At 42.5% G+C, this 14974-nt stretch overlaps 1 protein-coding gene across 1 annotated transcript; it reads right to left on the bottom strand.

Annotated features, from left to right (window-relative positions):
* Positions 1 to 4901: 4901 nt before the first annotated feature.
* Positions 4902 to 14970, bottom strand: ECD (ecdysoneless cell cycle regulator). Its single transcript, XM_068689210.1, has 13 exons — positions 14679 to 14970; positions 14475 to 14592; positions 14301 to 14388; positions 13582 to 13763; positions 12822 to 13014; positions 11822 to 11950; positions 10534 to 10659; positions 9875 to 9960; positions 8976 to 9082; positions 8084 to 8264; positions 6700 to 6767; positions 6354 to 6568; positions 4902 to 5777 (listed from the first exon to the last, which is right to left on the bottom strand). The coding sequence occupies exons 1-13, from the start codon at positions 14968 to 14970 to the stop codon at positions 5547 to 5549; spliced, it is 2016 nt and encodes a 671-aa protein (XP_068545311.1). The 3' UTR covers positions 4902 to 5546.
* Positions 14971 to 14974: the final 4 nt, after the last annotated feature.

Below are 14974 nucleotides of genomic sequence, written 5' to 3'. Positions count from 1 at the left end.
ATGTTGAAGTCATTTTTCATGTAACCATTTTTCAAGTTACCGTGAGCAGCCCACCTCTGGCAGCTGCAAGGGACAGGTTGTCAGAACAACTTGTAAATACACAAATGGCATTTCTGTGCTCCAGTTTGAAGCCCTGCTGAAATGAATTCAGCCGCCCCAGCCTTCAGCTTCCATTTTAAATGTGTTCACTCTTCAGCTTAGGAACAGATGGCACACACCTGTGTAAGGGAAAAATGATGCCAGCTGTCATTCATGCAACAATGCACACACCTGGGCATGACTGAACGCTGCCAAACCTACTTCTGTTAATCAGAGTCCAGGCTGCTCATCTAGAAACGGTGTCACTTGCACTTCCTTTAAGACCCATCAGTGCAGACGCATTCTCTCAGTGAGATCCAGAATCATCATCACATGAAGACACTGGAGGGGCCATCAGCTGTCTCAAATAAGAGAAAGGCCACAGGAACAGAAGCACAAAGCCTCTCCAGCTTCCCCACAGGGAGAGCAGTAGCAGCACGGGAATGGAGAATGCAGATGGAGCATCCTTTGACAATTCGTGGTGTCTTTTACATAGCACTCCCTGCAAAATGTCACACTGGAACAAAACACAGCTACAGAGAAAAATACCAGAATGGGAGGTTGGGAAGCAAGGCAGGGAAGAAACTTTTAATTAAGTTTTAAAGTGAGTGGGAAAAAGAGTAATACACAGTAAGGTCTTTGTAATGGCAGGAACTGCAAAAAGGGTCTACTCTGAGCACAAACACTACAAGGGAACCCAGAAGACTTTCTAGGAGACTAGCAGCAGAAGAGACAAGGTTTGGGATAGAGACAGCAACAATTTCATGCATAGTTTTCATGAATAAGTGTAAGAATCTCAACAAGATCATCTAAGGAGTGAGAAGCTGAATATTCATACGTAGCAGGGGATGCAGCAGTCTGGATGCTAAATGAGGATGTGTTGGACCAGGACGACAGCAGTTAGGCAGCTTTATCTGTGAAACACTGTTGATTGATTTGTGTAACATGAACCCAACAAAAGCATACAGAAACCACACAAAATTAAGCAACTCTGCTATTAACGAGAACCTGGAGAATTTTTACTAGTGAAAGAAAATATCTACAGTCTCGATGAGTATGCAGCAATGACCTGAAGGAAACATGATCATTAAATATGGCTGTTGTCAGCACACAACCTGGAGAATGCCAAAGCTGGGTTATATTCCATTTCAAGGCCAAACTGGAACGGCCAAAGGGATTGCTACTGCTGAAAAGTAAACTAGAAGAAAAAGAGTCAATAAAGATCTACAGAAAAGAGAAGGGATCAAACTGTGTATTTCTTAATTAAGTTCTCAGCCATTGGGCATCATCAGTCAATGGGATACAGTTTCATTTCACATTTAATCCTTCACAGGATTAATAACCCTCACCGAGTGACAAAGGAGCTAGGCTGAACTACGTTAGATTAACATCACTGCAGCCATTGGATTTCGCGACTCCTTTTTCCCCACCAAATTATAACATCTCTACTGGAAATACCTCCTTTTCTGCCTCCTATCTGCAACAGTGTTCGTCTCCTGCTTGTATTTTTTTTATCCTGAACAAAGGCCTACCTTCCCTCTTCACTTCCCATCCTCATGTGCTTGTGAAGTCCTCCATCTGGGCAGACCAACCCGCTTCACTACAGGCTCTATTTCAAACTGGCAATCCACACTCGACGCAGAGGTAACACACAGGATTTCTTCTACCTCCACAGATGACTCAGCTCCTTAGCTACAGCCTCACATTCAAAGAAGTCACAGCACTGCACTCCACAGGACGGTTTCCCTGTCTGGAAGCTCAGCCAGCACACGTTTGTATCTGCATGTTTCTGTCCTACTTCAAAGGGACACGTTGCCTGTGTGTTGCTGTAAGAGTTCATACACCAAACTGAAACATGACTGCATCAACAATCTCAGTCATTTGCCCTAAAGGCACAGATTTTGCTGTTGAGTTCATTATCAGCACCTGGAATCTGTAAGAGGAAACCTTATCCATCCTCACAAGGTGGGAATCTTGCTGGTGGCTGAGGAACACGGTCATTGCACATCAGTTAAGTCTTCACACTCTGGATTCTTCTAAGCAGTTCAGGTTTTGTTTTGTTTCTAAAGTGGGTGTGTATTTAGTTGTTTATACCAAGAATCCCAACTGCCCTCCATGGTAATATTTTCTTAGGGGAATAAAACAAAGTTGGAGGAAGACGTTAAGTTTCCATCTTGGACCTGCCAGCACAGATGTACTCGTGCTCCATTCCAAGACATAAAAGCACAAAGGGCCTGCCCTGACTCCGGCTGCTATTAAAAGTAAAAATCAGTTTCTCAAAAAAAAAAAAATTACGTCAGTAGCTGCAGCAGGAGCTGTGCAAGCATTCATAAAGATTGCTTTGCCGCCATCGCAAAGAGCGTGTCCTGGTGGTAATTGCTATTCCTATGTTACATTTGGAAGGGATGGAAAGGCGAGCTGGAGAAAAGCACCGTGCTGGGAGGAGATCCTTCATGGCACCAGGGGAGGCTGACATCCACTCACACAGCAAGGACTCTGCAAACAGTTCACTTGCAGGAAACCGACTGAAGCATCACGCTGCATCTGCACACAGCCAGCTGGAGTTAAACACAGTGACCCCTTCTCCCCAGCACCCACAAAGGAATTAGACTCATGCTGAAAGCACGGCGGTCCTGCGAGCTGCTGAGCTCCGAGCTGAACTGCACACCCTCTGCTCAAAGAAATTAGAGGCTCTTTCTTGGCTTCCCACCTCCCCCAGAAAGCTGAGCAGTGGGAACAGTGGCAACAGCCAAACAGCCCAGGTGTTCAGAAGAGTTTTCACAAGTTAAAGGTCTCTACCACCTCCTGGGATTCATTCTGATCTCCTCTCTACAAGATGAAAGAGGCGTTATTTGTTTCCTTGCTGGAAATGCACCAGTCAACAACTGCCCCATTCAGAACTAGGGCTCCAGAGAGCGAGCCACAAACAAGAAGAGTGCATTTCTGGGAAGGGTCAGGAGTTCTAGGATAAACAGGGCAGTACAAAAGCAGATACTCAAGTGAGCAAAGTGAATAAACTGTGCTGGAATGCAGTACTAGTTAAAACAAATTTAGAATATAATGGAAACTTTGATAGCAAGCCGCTGAAAGGGAACCATGCTGCACTTGTCTTCCATAATTAATTCCATCAGGCTTCCTCCACTGAAAATATTCTTTCAAAATTGAAAGCAGAAATGCCTCATACACTACTTCAAAGCAGTGGAAGTGCTTATTCTTAGATGGCAAATTCTACTGTGAGTAATTCCCGTCCTGAAGGTCTCCACTGTGAGACTGCTAAACAAATGTAACGAGCTGGGATAAGCACAGCCTCACAGAAATAACAGGCCAGCTGATGGCAAAGTAAGATTACCCAAGAAGCACGAGCAGCTAAGTGCCTCCAAAAGAGCTGCTTTGTTCTGAACATTAGAAGTTTTTTTTCCAGATAATACATTAGAAGTGTCTTTTGATCCATTTTTGACATTTCATACAGTACAGGTCAAGGAGAGTTCAAACTTGATCACACTCTTCAAACTGAACCAGTTTTTGGCAGCACCTATTATTTTTGAAAGTAGATTAAACTACACCGTGGAGAAAGTTATGTAGCTTCACCATTATGTTCCCTCTTAAAACCTAAATCCTTTTCAACATTCAGGTACACCCATCTTCTGCCACTACCTGCTGGTTATCTTTGCCTGCTCGATTCAAGAACTGTTACTCGGTTTCTGGTTTCCAGTGTGGAGTTCTCTAATCCCATCCTGTTTCATCTCACCACTCTGCAATTCAAACTCCTCTGGTTGTAGCAGCATCTTTATACCCCTGAGTTTTGCTTTCCATCTCTAATCCCTGCCCGGCTCACCAGTACTCTCCATAAGCTGCTGACAAAGTATCTCACACAGCATCAACAGGGGCCAGATGTGGAGGTAGCACAGCCACTACACTCCTTGTACGCATTCACCTACAGAAAGTACATGTTTTTGACACTGTATTGGAGCATTTCACAAGATAGTCATCATTTCCAAAAAACAAAACAAACCAAAAAAAGCCACCATGACCAACAAACAGAAAAAAATGCAAAACCAAACCAAACCAAAACACACCATAATATAGATCAGTAGAGAAGTCAGCGAGCAAGTGTTCCATGTAAATTGTCATGGGCTCACAAATCTCAGTGAAATTGTGCTGATGTGTCACATTCCAAGAATTTTCTGTCAAGCTTCGTTGGCAAAGGAAGCTTCATGGCATACTGAAATCTGTCATCCAACACGTGTCCACTTTGAACAGGGAAACAACTTTTGCTGCATTGTCAGGTAATATAATGCCAAACATTTGAAGACTTGAACTAAACAGACTCCAGACCTTAATACCAGGAATAACAACTCGATTTTTTAAAAGCAGCTAGGCATACCTTCAGGATCAAGCTTCTCTTCTACCAGCTAAGATACTTCCTTAATTGTTGTGCAGAAAAATAGAGAAGACTTGCAGAAACACAGTTCAACTCTGTCAGGTCTGCCTTCTTGCTCTCTGTAACGCAGGAATTTCTATGTATTTTCTTTCACATTTATCTGGTTAAAACTAAGTCTCCATATCCAGAATAGATTATTTGTTCTACGTGAAAGCAACATGCTGAGCTCTTGGCTACATTTTCTGTATGTAAAAAAAAAAAGAAACCCACACACAACTGAAACCATTCAGACTGGGCTCACACATTGCTGGCACGCTACCAACATTCAGCAATAACGGAATCCAAAAAATGCCCCATTATGAAAATGCTTTAACTCCAAGAACTTCCGATACTGTGCTGAGGAAGTTATGCATACCTTCAAAGAAAAAAGGAGCTCCAGCAATCCAAGTTGCACTTCTGTTTTTATTTAAATAAATTCAAAAAATACTTATAAAAGTATTTACATATTCAATTACCTTTCAAATACTCCTAATTAATAAAAAATATTCTTACAGCAATTATCAGAAGTTCTTACAATGAAGCATTTGTACTTTTTTTTTTTTTGGAAAAGCCACAATGTTCAGTGTCTGCTGAACATTTATTTAATCAGTGTCACCAAATCTCTAAGAGAACACTGCTTCTATCACATGGTATTTCTCTGTCTCCCTCTGTACGCAGCAGCACTTTCAGACCATGAACTACTTTCCAGATTCTGAAACCAGCTCATAACGGGCAAAGGACATTTTAGAAGTACAGCAAATTGGAATGTCAACTTTAAAGATGGGTTTTGTAGTAAGAGTTTCATTCAAGTCACATCATCTTGCAGCTGTCTGAAAACATATCAGCACTGGACAAATCCTAATCCTGTCCATGACAGTATTCAAAAAGACAGCTTTTCCAGGTAAATTCACTTTGCATCTTTAAAGCCACATGTAGCTAATGCATAATATGCTTTAAATTCAAACCTTTTGTCTCTTCTTCCAAATACTACTACTCTTTCTGTGCTTCCTTCCCCAATCAGCCATGTCTTCCGAATGAAGACAGTCTCTTATTCTGCTGCTCCTTTATTAGAACCGATCTGATCTGCATTCTCAGGTAAATACACTCCCATGCTCTGTAAGATGTTGGAGGCGGGTCCTGCCAGTCCAGCCTGAGCACTATAGGATTCAAGCAGGTTAGCTACTAGGTTCATATCCACATCAATTGGTGTCAACTCAGCATCTTCAGCTTCAGAATCGGGGCCAGCATCTTGAGATGTAGCTCCTTTAGCAGAACTTGCCTGTAGTAAATAAAATGTTTCATCAAGACAAGTCATACAGACAAACCACAATAGAGGGGAAAAAAGAAAACAAAAAGCGAAAAAGGAAGCAGTTCTGCTGCCAACAAAGTTCAGAACATTCCAACCTGCCTTGAGAGACAGGAATTTAATCAACAAATGCTCATGCCAGTTAGAAATCAGCACTTTCTATCATACAACTTAAGTGCCAAGAGAAGGACACAGAGGGTGAGTGAGTCCTGGCTCGGTTTCTTATGGGATTAATCTGCTACGAAAACATAAGAAGTCAAACTGCAGCTTGCAAGGAAATGAAACCAAGCCTTGGAATCAATGCAAGTTAAAGCTTAGCTGAGTTTTTGTTTCAAAAAAGAAATAATAATAAAAGAAAATACCACATCGCAACTGCAGCACATTTGTTTGCATGTAGGATTCTTTTTTATTTTTAGCAATTAGTTAGCACGTGTTTAGAGGACACACGTTGATTGCATTACCTGGAATGACTACTTTTAGCATATTTCCTCTTCCTACTAAAGCTCTTGAAATTACAGTGCTACAAACAGGAACTCAAGGGATACTTACCCCTTTCTTTTGGGTGGTGAAACTTCTCCCAACATTGGTGTGTGCCAGTTCACGGTCCATCTCATCCATATATGACTTGAGACTGCCTATAAGTTCATCAGGCTTCTGCTTTTGCCTTTGATTTTCAGCATCTAAGTCTTCATCATCCTCATCTGAGAAGTTAAAGTCCTCCTCTTCATCCAGGTCATCAGAATCCAGCTCTTCTGAGTCCGCCCCTGTTTATTATTTTGCGTAAGTACAGACAGCAAACAAATTAGCACAGTGTCCAAAAAAGGTCATCAGAAAACCCAGAGACACTAAATAACTACGAGATATTCTGACAAAAGAAACAAAGAAGCAGTCTCACCTAAAATTCTGTCTAATGCCTTTGTAAAAGAATCTACATCAAAGGTAACGTGGGCCTCATCAGATGACCTGAAATAAAAGATATTTTGTTAATAAACTAAGCTTTTAGGCTTGTATAAGCCTGACACAGACTAAATGACATACTGATTTCTCTTAAGCCTGGGACATTTGAAATGATGGCTCAGGAAGGGCTTAAAAGTCTGTGGCCTGTATGAACTAGCAATAAAAAGCTAGCAGAGGAGCATTGGGCTGAAGGAGAAAAAACTATAATTGTTCTAACTGGCCCAACAAAAAAAAATAAAAATAAAAAAAATCACACTGAATGTAACCAAAGTAAGTAGGCCTGGCATCCTTGTAGAATCAAGTAGTGGTGTCATAACCTAGATAAAGAGTTAAGTAGCTAAGAATCTCTGAGGTCTCCTGCCTAGGAAGAACATTGAAGGCTTCATCCTGGTCTCTTATCAAGCTCAGTGTTGGCCTTTTTTTGGTTGGCTAAACCAACCAAAAAATTGCTGTTTTTTTTTTAAATAACAGCAGAAGCTTGCATTACATCAGACATTGACACTAACGCTACCAAAGTCAAGCTCTCACCGCTTAGAAAGGGCCATAAGCGCATAAACCCCTCACACCTGACATAGCTTACCCAGCAATACAGAAGTTATTAAGAAGAACCTGGAAAATACACTACTACCTAACTCTGTTCTTAAAATTAAAGGCCTGTCCAAACGACATTCACACCCACTTTCTGAACTCCGACAATTAATTTATTCGCATCCTGCTGTTGCCTACATAGTCAAGTCTCTTCAACGAGCACTTCTCTTCCACTGTTGGGGAAAACGAGAGGGATGCACAGTGATTCTTTTTTCCTGTTTCTAGGTGCACAGTATGTGCCTTGGTGCAGAAACAGGCACAGTATGTTCAAAGTTCTTTTCTACAGGACATCTAGATAGAGCCGTACCACAAAAATCAAGTCATAATTTCAGATTCCCTGAAATTAAGTTACACATTATTTCTGTACAGCTTCGTTAAAGCCATTTTAGCAGTTTGAATAGTTTTTTCTTTCATGGCAAAAAACCTTCAGCAAAAATGATCTGTTGTAAGACGTACATTTTAACAGTGCTAGAAACTATGGTAAGAGAAAGCAGTAACCCTTTGAGTTAAAAGGGTTAAAAACAAAACAAACCCACAAAGCTAAGTAAGAGCTCTGAAAAATACAGCATCTCCCACCACTTCTACCTGCACCAGTGTCAGTGGTCACCAGGTAACTTTTGAAGTATGTAGGCATCAGTAGTTTCAAACCTCGATTCTCTGCATTACAGATGAAAGGGTTCTAACAGAATGAACACACATCCCACACCAGACCCCAAACTTCAAAATATGAGTACCATGGCATTTCCGCTCCTTCGTGCGTTGACACCTTGGACACAAAAGCCTTCATACTTTCAGCAACTGTTTCCAAGTCATATTTCTGCTCTTCTTCATCATCTGAGGAAGGATGGAACTCATTTGTTGCCTCCTTCAGCATCTTCTCTAGATCATCTGGAGAAATCTCCAGCCAACTATCATCTGAAAGAACAAAGGACGTATTTTCTATTTGTGCACACACCTACCAGCCCACACGTCCCAACCTAGATGGTGGAATACTGCTAGTGTTTTGCAGCTCACATTTCTTGCAGGATTAAGTTTTCGTGCTCATACTTGATAACACGAGGTATAAGGTAGTGAGAGGCTGAGAAAAACAAAGCTCAGACTTGGTTTTAGTGCTTTAAAAGATCATCCAGAAATACAGTTGTGACCTGTACTGCACACTGGCACCAGCTACACGTTGATTAAATGAGTCAAACCATCTAACAGCAACATTTATGCTGGCCTTAGGTGGGCCATGGGAATGGGCCAGATACTAATTAACTTTGTGCTGTCAGTATTGGAATCAGTTTCATCTCGTGTAACATTTCACAACTTTCTATCTGGTGACAGATGAGGCAAAGTACTTGACCTGGTATATGTGTGCACAGTGTTCCTGACCTAGCGGTATCAAATCAGGAACTGGATTGCGTATCTTACCAATTAACAACCCCAGGCTTTGGGGCTTATACAAATGCACTGGCTGCCCCAATCTTAAATGTCTGCCCTCAAATAACACCTCTATCAATCTCAGGACAGGAGGTGAGTTAAGTAGATACAGAGATTGTACAGTTTTTGAACATTCCACCTCTCTCCCCATAAATAATCATAATTGGGGATAGGAAGACACCACCCCTACTACATCCTGCTCACCATCCTCTGGAGGAAGACAAGCTGCTTCCCTCTCAAATTCCTTCACATCAAAGGTTGTTGTCTGTAGCAATGACAAGATTTCATCACCTGGGTTCACTTCAATACAGCTAGAAGAAAAAAATTCAGCTTACTGAAATTAATTTTTGCTCAGATAACAAAGCCAATGGCATCTGACACTCCATATGCATGTTTTCATGCAAACTCCTCATTACTCCTTCTACACAAATGTGTCAGAAATTATAAGCAAATTGTGGGGAAGTACCAGGTTACTACACAGACAGTATCAGCCAAAATAAGACACAGTAAATTGCTGTAATTCCTTGATGATGACTCCAAAGCCCAATTCTCTTCCGCTTCCTTTGTTCCTAATGTTTACTTTGTTTTGATAAACTTTTGGATAGCCAGATCCCAAACAGCACAAACTGGAACTTCAAGCAAGTAACAGTCAAGATATTATGAACTGGCAAATCCTCAAATATTTTTGCAATGACTTATTTCTTGGATTTGATCTTCTGGAGAAGTCTAAAGCCAGCTGCCTATCTCGAGTAAAGGAGACAGATTACTCTGTATTTATCATTCACTGGGATTGCTTCTCAATGAAACTTAAAACAAGTTCAACAGCCAACCAATTAAATGAATAATGCTTTCCTGTCACCCCTTAATGCACTTGGAATAGCTTAATACTTTAAAAAAACAACAAGGTACATAGCTAGTCAAGCAGTAGCTTCTACTAACAATGATCCAGAGGAATTAATACTCATATGCCCTAGCCACAGCAGCTACATTAAGTGTACAATGGAGAAAAAGGTTCCAATTTTTTTGAAGTACTGAAAAAAAAACAACAACCTTAGTTGCAGTACTTGTAGGTACTGTTATCACTGATTCCAAGTAGCTCTTACCTTTCTTCCTTAGTAAGAGACTGCTGGAAGTAATTTTCTGCCATACGCAACAGCTCCATATACTTTGCAGAGCCTTCCATTTCTCCCTATTTAATGCAAGTCACACGTATGAATCTAAGCAATTCTCCCTCCACTTCCTTTTCACAGCCAGATTTCATGACAATTGTTTGTCTCACAGAAACTGAGTGCTGAGAAAAATCCATATAGGTAATATTGCTTTTCAATTTATGCTTGCAGTAATTTACATGGGTCTAAATGAGATTTGTGGGGGTATTAAACATAGAATTTTAAGACCCTTTAATTACTGATGCATGCAGGTGAAAGAAAAAACAGTGAAGACATTTATATTGACACACAACCATGTTGTGCCTTCCTTTCTTCAAGTGTATTTCCCCTTTCTTTAGATAGGGGAATTCATACCCAAATCCTGCTTTTCCCTTTCTAATTTCCAAAGGAAATGTATTCATTTTAAATAGGAACAAACTGCTCATACTTCCTTTAGAGATATTCATTCACTTTCCATAGACAGAAACACTAGATTTCCTAGCCTGCTTGAAGTACTTACATAAGCTCAAAAGCTTTTTTTTTCTTCTGGAATGCATAAAAGATGCATGCATGTGCACTTGCATACACACACACACACACACACACTACTTTACCTTGAAATAATCTTTCTCCTTCAGGCCGTTGAGGAATCTCTCCCACACAGGACCACTAAATTCATTTCTCTTGGAATCAGGAGATGCTTTACTGGACTTGGAGCACAGAATTTCAAAGCCATGAGCCTGTATAAGCAATGCAACAACAAACTGTTCTCAAGACGTGAAATTTAAGCACACCTTCACATGCCTGCATAAAGAACTCCCTATCACTGAGTTCCTGCCATTTGAGACACAGATACCAAAGATAGTTGCAAAGTCAAAATGGTTCATTATTGCTGCAGAAAGACAGATTCCAACTTCCAAAGAAAGACACTGCTACCTGACATACAAAGCTTGTCTTCAGAGGCAAGTCACTGAGAAGCAAACCAGAATACAGATCTATAGTTTACCAGCTACTCCTCAAGGAAGCGCCAGCATTTCATCTCTATTTATATTTTGTGTTTAACTGCCAAGTTGCCTAGCCTGCACATTTTGTGGATACAAACCTGGTGCACTGAGGCACAAGTCTCAGGACGGGAAATTTCAGAAAGAAAAAGAAAAAAAAAAAAAAAACAAACACCTCAGACTCTTGCTATCTGTGAGAAAACAGGTGGCTGCATTTCTATTTGCAGCAGGGCCCCAGGACACACTGTACCAGTACCCCTTCTGCACTTCACACAGTCAAATCACACCCCATTTCCATCTCAGCTACTGCTTATGTTTTCTCTCTGCAGCAAAGATGCACCATAAGGAGCTGGACGTGCCTGGTGCAGGAGGTGCAGGACAAGGTCATGGGCTGTACTAGTGTTTAGCCACCCCGTGAGCTCTGGCACTTGAGGCACGGCACTTGCAGTTTTGATGCACACTTAGCATACAGGAGGCAGAACTGAAATGCAAATTCAGTCCACAGAAACTTCTCCTTGCACAAACACCATAAGCAGCAACTTTGAATGTGGAAGGATGCACTGCTTCAGGAAGAGGCTAAAACAGATCTCATCTATCCTAAGATGGAAACCATTGTTGATATTACTTAAAAGAAAACTGGGTTTAACACCAGCTCAGCAATGGAAATAAAACCATGTGAATCCTGATTGGGATGGTTTCCAGGGGTGGAGGTACAGGAGTGCCCTATTCTGTAAGAGAAATTGCCCACTAAGATAAATTGTATTTACAGAAAAATGGGATCTGCCAAGTTGCTCGTATTTTTCTGTACAAGCAGACAACTTACAAGCAAAGAGTCACTTCTCGGACACATGCAAACACCAAACTAAACAAACCAAATAGAAAATCCATACAAAATAATTACCAGTTTCATGCCCAGCTCATAGGCTTTGTACTGAGGGTGAGATGAGAGGGGCAGGGTGTATCCACTGCGTCTGTCCGGGACAAACTTCTGCTGCACAAGTTGTGCATATAAACACTTGGTGAATGTAACCTGAAAAAGCCCAAACAAAGAAAAAAAAAAAAAAATCACTGGTGAATGTGCTGTGTATGGGCATCAACTTCTCAACAGTTCTATCTGAATGGGTATTTTAAAGTACCCATATTAAGACAATACCTTGGATGATATCCAGAATACATATATTTTCTTAAGATGTGTCACTTTTCAGATTTCACAACAAATATTCCAAGTTACCAATATCTCCTAAATAAACATGAACTTTGTTCAATCTAAATACATTAAAAAATCCTCAATATTTATGCCAGAAAGGTGTGTGTATATACACACACACACACACACACACACTTATATGTAAAGATGTAAGGACTCCTTAATTCACAAAACTAAAGCTAAGCTTTCAAAATCCAAAACTAAATCATCCCAGAAGCCTAAAATTTTACTCAAGTTTATTTTCATGAGTCTAGGAGCAAAACACCATATGCAAGTGCCACATTGCTTGGTCAATATTCCACTTCATAGAAGAGCTTTCAGGAAACAACTGCAACTACATCCGAGGAGGTCACAAGCCCAGGAACAACCAGCAAGAAGCAGTTAGGGGCAACTCCATGTTGGCTGGCAATGCTGCCAAACTGCTCAGATCACAGAAGACCAGTTTACTCAGCAAACTCTTCAGAAAACAAGCTGTTAGCAGCATCCTCTGATTTCAGAGAGGCTCATGTTTAGCCACTTGAAAGTCTAGCCATGCCAATTTGAAAGCAGAAAAGCTATGAACAAAATCAACTGTATATTTATGAAAAAATACATTAGAAAACATACTATTTTAAAAGTGAAATCCATGCATTTATCTAATTTGACCACAGAACTTCATTAAATGACAACAAGTTGCATTAGAGGGATGACTTACTGTGGTCATCACACGCTGCTCTGGAGGGAAAGTTTGAAAAGTGCGACATGCTCGTAAATCTACAGGATCCCGCAGGTAAAAGGCCTGGACTGCTGCAGCCACTAGCGAAGGGCGCTGCTTCAGCACTGCCACGATGCCTGCTGGAAGGTAGCAGTGGGCTCGGTGGAACGAGGCCTGAATTTTCTCTGGATACCTGCATCATACAATAGCAACATACTGTATTAAGTACATAGCACGCCCAATCCACTCCTTTTTAATTATTGCTCCCAATTTCACATTAATATTAAACTGTTCTATGAGCCATGTGCCACAAGGTTATTTAAAATAAAGTTAAAATTCTGCTAATCTACAACTTGAAGTATCTGTTTAAAAAAAAATAAATCTTAAATACACGGCTAATAAAAATTCAATCCCCACACTGTTAAGATGAATCACTATGAACTTCACTACCATGTCCAGCTTTACAGTATTCTTCACTGCACTGAGTGCATCTGGCTCACACTGCCAAATCCTTGCAGAAAATAATGCGCAATGCTAACCTCACCTGTAACTAGCTGATGCTCAGAAGAGCATGTTGGTTCTAGACAGCAGCGTGCAATCCTTTTCATTTCCCCAATGGGCTCCTAAAAGCTCACACAACTTTCACATTTCCTTACCAATCAGTCCAAGAAGGATGTGAAGGAACAGAAATTCCTGCAACTGTCAGGTGTGGTATCACAGCAGTAAACCAACAGAAAACCAAACGAAACCATTCACATACCCACTGATGCGCTTATACACTGCTGCTCGAATGGGTTCTGCGGCCAGGAACTCCTCCGACCGAGTAGACAACAGCCTTAGCGCCTGCGAGATTGTTGGGCAGGCAGCAGACGGCTCACAGTCATCCTGCTCTTGAGTCTCTGACAGTGGAATGATGTGCAGTTCTCCTTTGTAAAAAAACACCTGGCAGACAGTAACAGCCTCATCAGACAGGATAAGAACAGTCACACACCAAGCAATGCAAAGTTTTGTTTCATACAGGAATATATTTGTTTAAACTCAGATTACTGAAGCACAAGTAATGAAATAACACAGGAAACAACTTTTTTTAAAATGGGAGATGATATAAATACAGGTGCCAGAAACCATGATCTAACCAATAAATTAAAAAATAATACTATTTCAAGATATGTATTTCACTAAATCTGTTTTCCTTAACACCAACAATACCAAGTCTCTGTTCAACTGGGGATTTGCTTCAGGAGAACCAGGCAGCCTAACCTAACCACTGAAGAACATGACAGGGGAATAAAAGCATCATCCAGGCAGCAAACCCTCATGTCAGAGCACTTGAGAACACGGGAGGAAAAAACACGAGTGGCTACATCTGAGCTAGGAAGCTGAGGTAGATGCAAGAGGGCTCCTGAGGAGAGCCCTGCCCAGTCCTTTCCAGACCACCTGGGCTGAGAGGCTCCAAGGCGGCCCCGGGGCCGTACGCACCCTGTTGTCGCTGTTCTCCGGACGGAGCCACCTGGGGAGGACCTCGGCCGCCTCTATCAGCAGGAACTCCCCGTCGTTGTCGTCGACCCTGGCCGAGGAGAAAGGGGTTTCCGTGAGGGTGAAGCCGCCCGGGGCCGGGTTGGGTCCCCTCGGCGCCCCCCGTCCCGCCCGCACCTGGCCGCCAGCAGCGGGCACGCCCTGGTGATCTCCCGCAGCAGGTACACGACGAACCACTCGTCCTCCACGTTATCCCCGAACCGCGTGCTGCCGCCCAGGTGCTCCGGCGTGTCTCCTGGCCGGGCACGGAGAGAAAACAAGATAAAACACGAGAAACGAAGCGGCTCAGCGCCCCTCACGCCGCGTCCCCCCCGGGCTCACCCCGCGGCGGCACATAGCGCAGGCGGAATGGCTGCCGCTGCCAGATGTAGGCGGCCAGCAGCGGCGCCAGGCGCTCCGCGATGTCCCGGACGCAGCCCCGCAGCAGCTCCTCGCCTCCGGGCCCCACCGCGAAGAGGCGGTAGCGCACCGCGTCCTCGCCCGGAGCCCCGTCCCCCGCCATAAGAGCCGCGCCGAGGGCCGCGCTCCGCCTCTGAGGGGCGCTGAGGCTGTCGCGACATGGCGGCGCTGAGGCGACCGCGTCATGGCGGCGGCGCTGTGGAGGCGGTGTCATGGCG

Source organism: Anas acuta, chromosome 7 (assembly GCF_963932015.1).
Source record: "Anas acuta chromosome 7, bAnaAcu1.1, whole genome shotgun sequence".
Classification (NCBI taxonomy): domain Eukaryota; kingdom Metazoa; phylum Chordata; class Aves; order Anseriformes; family Anatidae; genus Anas; species Anas acuta.
The sequence above is the reverse complement of the archived record's forward strand: the minus strand, read 5'-3'. Positions and strand labels throughout refer to the sequence as shown.